The sequence below is a fragment of the Penaeus chinensis genome, chromosome 10, assembly GCF_019202785.1.
Source record: "Penaeus chinensis breed Huanghai No. 1 chromosome 10, ASM1920278v2, whole genome shotgun sequence".
NCBI classification, from domain to species: domain Eukaryota; kingdom Metazoa; phylum Arthropoda; class Malacostraca; order Decapoda; family Penaeidae; genus Penaeus; species Penaeus chinensis.
The window spans coordinates 7,923,930-7,933,929 of record NC_061828.1 but is presented as its reverse complement, the minus strand read 5'-3'; the positions used below and the strand labels follow the sequence as shown (position 1 = coordinate 7,933,929).

Below are 10,000 nucleotides of genomic sequence, written 5' to 3'. Positions count from 1 at the left end.
CATGACATAGACCAAAAAAAAAAGAAAAAGAAAAATGGGAGAGAGAGAGATGGAAAAAAGTCACTCGGCAGATGTTTGTAAACAGAAAGGCCAACAGATTCTTTTTTTTTTTTAATGTGCAATAATCACGTATGATAAAAGAAAAGGAAAAATAAATATATGTAATTATTGTCCCAAAAGAAGATGGGGGAGAGGGGGAGGGGGATGGGGCAAGGGGGGGGGGGCGTCCGTAATATTATGCATATGATGTCTTCATTCATGTGGTGGACGAGTGTGTGTGTGTGTGTTTGCGTGCGTGTGTGTGTGTGTGTGTGTGTGTGTGTGTGTGTGTGTGTGTGTGTGTGTGTGTTTGCGTGCGTGGTGTGTGTGTGTGCGTATCACATCATCCACGAGAACTGACGAACCACAAAAATCGTTTCGTAATCCCCAGCGGTTCAACGAACGTCAACACAAGATGCGCTGGTATGGTTCGCGACTCCCCCCCTCCCCCCCTTCCTCCTCCTCCTCCTCCTCCTATTCCTCCTCTTCCTCCTCCTCCTCCTCCTCCTCCTCCTCCTCCTCCTCCTCCCTCTTTCCTCGACCCCTCACCTCCCCCCCCCCCCTCTTTCATGATCTGTCACACGCTGGCAAGACAATTAAGTCAATTCAGCTTTCTCTCTGATTGTCCGTTAGGTCGCCGTCATGAGGGGTGTCCATGACGACCCCTCCCCCCCTTCCTCCTCCTCCTCCCTCTCCCTCTCTCCTCCTCCTTCCCTCTCCCCCCTCCCATCCTCTCCTCCTCCCCCGATCCATGACAACCTTTCAGCCTCCTCCCTATGCCTACTCCCCCTCCCCATCCTCTCTCTCCCCCCTGCCCCCCCCTCTCCTATCCCGGCATCCATGCGGGGGAGGGGGGGAGGGGGAGGGGGAGGGGGAGGTCCATGCGTGTCCTGTCAATAAGCGCAGCGGCTTAAACGCAGACCAGCTGGTCTCATCCCCTCTCTATCCCACCCTTCCCCCTCCCCTCTACACCCACCCCCTCTTCCTTCGTCTTTTCCTCTCTCATTCTCTCTCTCTCTCTCTCTCTCCTTAATCTCTTTCCCTTCTCATTCTCTCTCTCTCTTTTTTAATCTCTTTCCCTTCTCATTCTCTCTCTCTCTCTCTCTCTCTCTCTCCTCTCTCTCCTCTCTCTCTCTCTCTCTCTCTCTCTCTCTCTCTTTCTCTCATTCCCTCTTTTTATTTTTTTTTACTCTCATTCTCTGTCTTTCTCCCTCTCTTAATCCTTCCCCCTTTATTCTCTCTCCTACTCTCTCTTAATCTTTTCCTCCTCTCATGCTCTCTTTCTCTCACTTAATCTTTTCCTCTCCATCCCCTCTCTCTCTCTCTCTCTTCTTCCTCTCTTTTCGCTTTCTACCCCTACCCCCCTCCTTCGTCTGGCCATATCCTAATCTACGGGGCTTAATCTGCGCCCTCCTCAGCCCTCAGCGGATGAAAGCGAAACTGCCATGTCGATCGGGGGGGAGGGGGAAGGGGAGAGGGGGGGTGACGTGTGTGAATAGAGGAAAGGGGGAGAAGAAGGGAGAGAGAGAAAAAAAAAGGCACGTGACATCATCACTCTTTCCCCACCTTCTCCTCCTCATTCTCCTCCTCCTCCTCCCCTAACCCTCTTCCTCTCTCTTCTCCTCCTCCTCCTCCTCCTCCTCCTCCTCCTCCTCCTCCTCCTCCTCCTCCTCCTCCTCCTCCTCCTCTTCCTCTCTCTTCTCCTCCTCTCCTCCTCCTCCCCCCACCCCTTCCCAATCCCGCTCACCCCCACCCCATCACCCCCTCCCCACCCAACGATCCCCAATAAAAATCCTCCCGATTCTTTCTCCCCTTTTCTTTGTCTCTGCGAATCCCGGGCCGGCCATTTGGTGCCCTTGTTTACTTTCGGAACTGCTGGGGACTCCCTCTCGTTCTTTCTCTCGTTCTCGCGTTCTGTCTCGCGTTCTTTCTCTCGTGCTTTCGTTCTTTTTCGTTATTTTGTTCTGTCTCTCGTTCTCTCGTTCCCTCGTTCTTTCTTTCGTTTCTCTTTCTTTATCTCGTGCTTTCGTTCTCTCTCTCGTTCTTTCTTTCGTGCTTTCGTTCTCTCTCTCGTTCTTTCTCTCGTTTCTCGTTCTTTCGTTTTGTCTCTCGTTCTCTTTTCTGTCGTTCTGTATCTCTCTCTTTCTTTCTTTCGTTCTCTTTATCTTGCTCTATTCCTTTTCTCTTATTCTGTTGTTCATCTCTCTCTCTCTCTCTCTCTCTCTCTCTCTCTCTCTCTCTCTCTCTCTCTCTCTCTCTCTCTCTCTCTCTCTCTCCTTCCTATGTTCCTTATCAATCACTCTATCTATCTACCCTTCTTTCACTTATCTGAAGGGCGATGAAAATATGTTGATGGATGAAGGGATTTAAGAGACGACAGAATAAAAGGGAGAGATAAGGAAAAAGAGAGAAAAAAAAAGAAGAGGAAGTAGGGAGTTACGAAAAAAAAAATAAAGAAGAAACGGGGATAAATTAGGAACGAACGTAAAAAAAAGAAAAAAGGTAAGAAAGAAAGATAAAAAAAAAAAAAGTCACCAGGAGGGGAATAGGAGAAGGGGAGGATAACGGGGAGGAAGGAGGGATGGAACAGGATAAAAGGGGGGGGGGGTTAAGACGGGGGGGGGGAGGATAAGCCCCTAGGATAATCTTGTTAGGGCGTCGGACATGTCTCGCTGGCAGACAGGACGCTAAGGATTCTTTGTGAGAATTCTGAGCCTTCCTTGCATATATCCTGGACGCTTCGTGAGCTGTGTTGATTATTATTATTGTTGTTGTTATTATTACTATAATCATCATTATTATTAATATCATTATCATTGTCATTATCTTCATCATCGTCATCGTCATCGTCGTCATTATCATCGTCATCATTATGATTATTGTTATATATTTAATTTCGTATATATATATATATATATATATATATATTTTCTTAGGGAAGGTCCTGTGAATACGATCAGCTAAAGTGATGAGCTTTACAAAAATTTGCATATGAGCGATTTTTTTTAATCTGCCAAAAATAATCTTAGGCTGTATTCCTCTAAATATTTCGTCTAGTCTGGTTAATCGTATGAATATAAATATTTGATTATTTACTGCTGTCTCACGCCCTTTAATCACAAGTTCCAAAATGTGAAAAATGAAAAAAATATATATAATTAAATCTTCTTGAATTTTTCACGGAGAACCATTATTTTATTATTATCATTATTATTATTATTTGTGTTGTGTGTGAGTAATAAAATTAAGATATCTTGCCAGTTCATGTTATTTTGTACCGCACTGTGACTTCCTTATGTCATTTATTTTGTCATTTATTGTCATTCATATCCCCCTCAAACTCCCCCCCATCACTATCCTCCCCTCATACCCCCCTCTCACTAACCTCCCCCCTCACTCTCCCCCCTCACTAACCTCACCCCCCCACTCTCCCCCCATCTCTAACCTCCCCTCACTCTCCCCCCTCACTAACCTCACCCCCCCACTCTCCCCCTCACTAACCTCACCCCCCCTCACTCCCCCCCTCACTAACCTCATTCCCATCACTCTCCCCCCCTCACATACCCCTCACTCCCCCCCCCCCCTCATATTCCCCTCACTAACCTGCTTCCCCTCCTCCTTGCAGCGCGCACGGGTGACATGTCCATGGGGCGCAACCTCAGAGCCGCCCGCTGCCTGGACTTCACGGACAAGGACGACGACGACGGACTCTACCAGCCTTCGGACTCGGAGTCGGAGCCGCCCGCTAAGAAGAAGGGGTGAGTCGAGGATTAGTATTAGTAGTAGTATTAGTATTAGTATTAGTATTATTAGTCATTGTTGTTTTGTTATTGTTATTATTATTATTATTATTTTTATTGTTATTATTATTATTATTATTATTATTATTATTAATCATTGTTGTTGTTATTATTATTATTTTTATTATTGTTGTTGTTCTTGTTGTTGTTATTGTTTTATTCGTCATCATTAATTTTCTTGTTTTTGTTGTTTTTGTTTTGTTGTTATTTAGATAGTGGGAATGGGGATAACAATTATTGTGGGAATAATTGTTAAAAGGTTGTTAAGAAAAACACCCGTGCCTTTTTTTCTTTTCTTTTTAATAGATAGTAAACGAGATTGTAAGTTATTTTTGTTTTAATTTAGTGTAGAAAAAAAGTGGATGAAATAAACATTTTTTATGATAACCTCGCTTTCAATTAGCAGGTGGTACTGAAGCCTATACATGTGTGCATTATCATATTACCAATTCGATATCAAATATATCTCTTGATTTTTGATAGTGCTCATCAGCGGTATTTGCACATGTCCGCGCTGAAAGATGATCTACACGCACGAATGCACACACACATACATATTTCCCTTTCCTGGTACCACATGAATATTCTCTCTCTCTCTCTCTCTCTTTCTCTTTCTCTTTCTTTCTTTCTTTCTTTCTCTTTCTCTCTTTATTTCTCTCTTTCTCTCTTTCTTTCTCTCTCTCTCTCTTTCTTTCTTTTCTCTCTCTCTCTCTCTCTCTGTCTTTCTCTCTCTCTCGCTTTCTCTCTCTCTCTCCCTCCCTTCCTCCCTCCCTCCCTCCCTCCCTCCCTCCCTCCCTCCCTCCCTCCCTCCCTCCCTCCCTCCCTCCCTCCTTCCCTCCCTCCCCCCTCCCTCCCTCTACCTCCCTCCCTCCCTCCCTCCCTCCCTCATACACACACACAGCACGTCATGGCGCGGCCGAGTGACGAGTGAAGTTCCTCGTCCCGTGAAGGTTAAGAGGTGGGCGGAGGTGACGCTCAGGGTATGGGCGTAGGGCGGAGGTGACGTCCAAGGAGTATGGGCTTTGGGGCGACCGTGGGCGTGGGCGGGAAGCGGAGTTTTTGGGCGGATGCTGTGTTGTGTGATGGAGATGAAGAGGTAGCGGGAGGCGGGAGGGGAGAGGGAAGAGTGAGGAGGTGGGGGAGGAAGAGGAGGTTGGGGGGAGGGGAGGAGGAGGAGGAGGAGGAGGAGGAGGAGGAGGAGGAGGAGGAGGAGGAGGAGGAGGAGGAGGAGGAGGAAGAGGAGGGGGGTGAGGGCGTAAGGAGGAACAGCAACAGATGGTTAAAAATGCGTGAGAAGGACAAAGGGAGAAAACAAAAATTGGAATAAAAAATGAAAAGAGAGGATGAACAAAAGAAAAAAAAAGGAAAGAAAATGAACAAAAAAAAGGAAAACGAAAAAAAAAATAGATTAAAGATAAAAAATAAACAGAATAACGAACGCATAGGAACCCACAAGGAGACGGACGTTTGACGAGGCGGAAGGCGCGGGGATGCCCATGGCCAGTTAATAACAACGGGCGTATATGGCCAAGAGCGAACCCAGATAGCGCTTGATTGTAGGGGCGCCGAGATCTGTGTGGGCGTGAGGGGGGAGGAGGGGGGAGAAGGGGGGAAGGAGAGAGGGGAAGAAGGGAGGGGGGGGGGGAGGAAGCGAAAAGGGGAAAAAGGGAGAGGAGAAGAGGACGGGGGAAGGATTGAAAGGGGAGATAAGAAGGAGAACGATAACGAGAGGAGAAGAAATAGTAGAAGGAGAAGAAGGAGGAGGAGAAGAAAAAGAAGAAGAAGAAGAGGACGAGGAGGAGGAGGAGGAGGAGGACGACGACGACGACGACGACGAGGAAATGAAGAAGGAGGATGAGGAGGAGGAGAACGAGAGGAGAAGTAGGAGAACGAGAACGAGAACGACAGAAGGAGATGGGAAAGAACAAGAGAAGAAGAAGGAGGAGAAGAGAAAGGAGAACGAGAGAAGAGGAGAGAGGGGAAGAGAGCCAAAGGAGCAAGATGCGCTAACCGCCCCTCAGCCGCTCTATATAAGGACCACAATGACCGCAGCTTAATGAGTAATTGGCGCTTCCAGTTTGAACTTTCTAGCAAAAAGTGGCGGGCATTGGGCGCGGGGGGGGGGGGGGGGGGAGGTTGCGTGAGGGCGGGTAAGCTTGGGGGAGAGAGGGGGAGGGGGGAGGTTTGCGCGCTTCTTGCTTTCTTGTTTTTCTTCACTTTCTCAACCTCTCTTTTTCTTCTGTCTTTCTCTTGTTTATCACTTTCTCTCTTGGTGTCTCTTTTTTTATCTTTCGCTGTGTTGATTGTGCATATTTTCCTTCGATTTACCCTCTCCACTTCTATTCCATGATTATTTCGTACTTCTTAGTTCGTTTTCTTTCATTTTCCTTCATTTCCTGTGCAGTTCTTATAATCATTTCGTGCTCTCTAAATTTGCCCGACCGCAGCTCACCAGAAAACCACCATTTTTTTCTCCTTCAACAAAACCAGTCCACTAACATTTATCTTTCAGTGTATTTGTCACACGAAAAAACTGTGGTGATACTGCATGGATATACTGACATAATCTACATACATACGTTTATGCATTGTGTTTGTGACTGTGACTGCGTACGTGTGCTGTATGTGCTTATTCACGTATGTATGTGTGTGTGCACGCAATCATTATATATGCTAATTTCGCCCTGTATTTATCCTTGGCGTTATTTATCACGGGACGTCGGTCATGTAGGATTTTCCAATGTCCTGCGGCAAAGACCAAGACGCGGCAGGTGTCTTGTATGGCGTTTCCGTCCTAGATAAAGAAACAAACAAAAGAAAATAGTTCGATCACTTGCATAACACTTGTTTGTTAACTCTTAACCAAAAAATGTCTCGTCTCGTCTCTTTCTTTGTCTTTCTCTCGCTCTCACACTTGGCAACGCGACTGTTCTTATTAAGAATAAACCAGTTTATTGCACATACTGATGATTACTTTGTCTCTTGCAGCAGCTCGTTCGTCTGGGAGAGGAAGAGTGGGAGGGGTAGGGTCGAGAGGAAGAGGAGGGGGGAGGAGGGACGGGGGGAGATGGAGAGGATAGAGAGAAAGGAGAGGGGGAGAGGGGAGGAGAGAGGGAGCGACGGGGGAAGGAAGGAGGAGGGGGATGGAAGAGGGATGGGTGAGAGGCTGGGGGGGAGGAGTGGATGAGAGAGAGAGGGCTAGAGAGAGGCTGGAGGGGGTGTAGGAGAGGTGGGGGGGGGGGCATGGAACACCACACCAAAAGTAACTCCCTTGTTTACTCATGCATGTGTGCTAATGTTTCTTGTGGGTGGAGGAGGACAGGGTGAGAGAGGAGGGGGTGGGAGAGGGAGGGGGGTCAAGCGCTTAATGCTTTTTAAGAGTCAACTTAGGACAGTACTCTCGGGTGCTCTTGCTGCTTTTGCTCTCTCTCTCGCTCTCTCTCTCTCTCATCTCTCTCTCTCTCTCTCTCTCTCTCTCTCTCTCTCTCACTCTCTCTCTCTCCTCTCTCTCTCCTCTCTCTCCGTCTCATCTCTCTCCTCCTCACTCCTCTCTCTCTCTCTCTCCTCCTCCTCCTCTCTTTCTCTTCTTCTCTCTCCTCTCTCTCTCTCTCGTCTCTCTCTCTTCCTCTCTCTCTCTCTCTCTCTCATCTCTCTCTCTCTCTCTCTCCTCTCTCTCTCTCTCTGTCCTCATTTTTATCGAGTTATTTCGTTCTCTCTATTTGCGCATCACATGTTTATCTGTTTGAAATCATTTTACAGTACATTTAACCTACTTACAAACACTTTTCTCGGGGCATGTTCTCCATCCAAAGGAAATGGGTGTAAGGATTTGGCCTCAAGTAAGGGAGGAAAGATATATTGTTTTTTTCTGCTTCTCTTTTCTCTCTCTCTCTCTCTCTCTCTCTCTCTCTCTCTCTCTCTCTCTCTCTCTCTCTCTCTCTCTCTCTCTCTCTCTCTCTCTCTCTCTCTCTCCTTGTTTTTTCTTGTTTTTTCTTGTTTTTTCTTTTCTTTTTTTGACTGACACAATGTCTTCCAAGTTGAAGCAGGAGGCACCTCCCTTCCTCTCTTTCACTCGCTCTTTTTTCTGATTTTTAGATCGCCTTTTCTCTCGTTCCCTTTTTTTTTTTCTGTACTTCCTTCATGTCTGTTCTCAATTTCTCCGTCTTCCTAAAAATACCTTCTCGTTTCCTTCTATTGCTTTCTTTTTTACTTCTCTCTCTCTCTCTCTCTCTCTCTCTCTCTCTCTCTCTCTCTCTCTCTCTCTCTCTCTCTCTCTCTCTCTCTCTCTCTCTCTCTCTCTCTCTCTTTCTCTCTCTCTCGTCTCTTTCGCCATCCAACCACCGCCTTGTGCTTGACAATTATGCAGTCACACAACCACCATCCGCTCCCCCCCCCCCTGCTTCCCGCCCCACTCCTTCACCCATTCCTCCATTCTCTCCACGGTCCCTCCTCCTCCTCATTCTTCTCCTTCTCCCCCTCCTCCTCCTCCTCCACCTCCTCCTCCTCCTCCCTCTCCTTCCCCTTCTTCTCCTCCTCCTCCTCCTCCTCCTCCTCCTCCTCCTCCTCCTCCTCTCCTCCTCCTCCTCCTCCTCCTCCTCCTCCTCCTCCTCCTCCTCCATGGCAATCTTTTTCAATTGTATGGAGGTCCTTTTAACACACTTTTCTCCCTGGATGTTTTGGCGTGGGAGGCGGCCTCGTGGTATCGTGTAGGATATTTTCAGACGTTTGGCTCTACGCTGTTTTCTTGTCATTTATTTGTTCACTTACTGGTTTGTTTGTTGTTGTTTTTGTTCGTTTTATATTGATATTGTTTTTCGTTTCATTCGGATGGAGGTCAGTTGTTGTATGTCTGGTTTTTCTACTATTCTTCTTCCTTTTCCTCTTCCTTCTCCATCTCCTCCTCCTCTTCTCCCCCTCCTCTCCTACTACCACTCCATCTCCTCCTCCCTCCTTTCCTTCCTTCTTTATTCCCTCTCTCTTCTTCCTCCCTTTCTAACCTCCTTCCTCCTCCCTCTACCCCTTGTGACCCTATCGTAATCAGTGTGACTTTCACTTGTATTTTTTTCATTCGCAACCGTCATCACTGTTGCTCTAAATCCTCCTTATATCCTCCAATTATTATTCTCCTCCTCTCTCATTTTCCCTTCTTTTTTTCTTCCGTCTCCATCTTTCCTTCGTCATGTCTTCGCGTTTCTCTCCCCCCCCCCCCCCATTTTTCTTATTCTTCTCCGTCGTATTTTCCCAGTTCTCCTCTCCTTCCCTCTCATGATTTCCCATTTTCTTCTCTCCTCCTCTCTCATTTTACCTCCTTTGTTCTCCCATCGCTCTGTCATCTTCCACACTTTCTTCTTCATTTCCATATCATGTCTATCTTGCTCTTTTTTCTTCCTTCTTTTTATTGACTCCCCCCCCCCCCCCTCCTCCTCCTCCTCCTCCACACACACTTCGTCACGTCCTCCATGAGTGGCACCGCGGCCATCCGCTGGGTCGTTGGCCCCCGCGGTGCCAGGCTCTATCCGGCCGGACACGTTTTGGCACTCTGGGGAAAGGAGCTGCAGACACAGACAGATAGACAGGCAGAAAAACGGATAAGCAGGCATGGAGATGGACGGACGGATAGAGCCAAAACGGTGATAGACAGACATAATTTGGATATTCTTACAGTTTTTTTTCTGTGCTTATCCCAATCAAAAATATAGATTCAACTCGTCGGGTATTAAGTGCAGCCCAAACACCATTTTCAGCGAAGACACAATACTTTTATAAACACCCCAGTGACCTCAAGACTCCTGTGTGTGCTAGTAACCGAACCGAAACCATGGAGCTTCGAAACAAACAAGTTTCGCTTTTTCCACTCGGCCGATCCCTCACAGGCAAGCTTTAATAATCCGAACAGCTCCCGTAACCGACTATTACGCCATAAATTTGCATTACCGACAACAAAGGCAGCGTAGGTCGTGCTCGCCAGCCCCGAGACGGAGCGAGCGACCGGAGCGAACAGGCCTTTTCGCGGGGGGGAGGGGGGTGTTACAGGCCGTCTTTGACCTCGCCGCCTGTCGCTGTTGTTTTGTTTATGCTTCGGCTCCTTTGTTGTTTAAATGCTGTGCACTGATTGAGTTTTGCTCGCGTTGGCAGCTGGGGCTTCTGTGTCTGGTGTCCTG

The 10,000-nt window shown here is 47.4% G+C and overlaps 3 protein-coding genes across 3 annotated transcripts in view; 1 reads left to right on the top strand and 2 right to left on the bottom strand.

Moving 5' to 3' along the window:
* The window catches only part of LOC125030001 (developmental regulatory protein wetA-like), a gene marked incomplete at its 3' end in the record, with an annotated part of 272,480 nt that extends 268,683 nt beyond the window's left edge, over positions 1–3,797 (top strand). Inside the window, 1 exon segment of the mRNA XM_047620210.1 lies at positions 3,665–3,797. Coding sequence (XP_047476166.1) covers positions 3,665–3,797 — 133 coding nt within the window.
* The window catches only part of LOC125030002 (rRNA methyltransferase 1, mitochondrial-like), a 335,483-nt gene that overhangs the window by 311,132 nt on the left and 14,351 nt on the right, over positions 1–10,000 (bottom strand). The window lies entirely within an intron of this gene.
* The window catches only part of LOC125029834, a 33,645-nt gene continuing 28,389 nt past the window's right edge, over positions 4,745–10,000 (bottom strand). The window contains exon 12 of the mRNA XM_047620009.1: positions 4,745–4,909. Within this exon, the coding sequence (XP_047475965.1) occupies positions 4,745–4,909 (165 nt within the window). The remainder of the gene's footprint in view (positions 4,910–10,000) is intronic.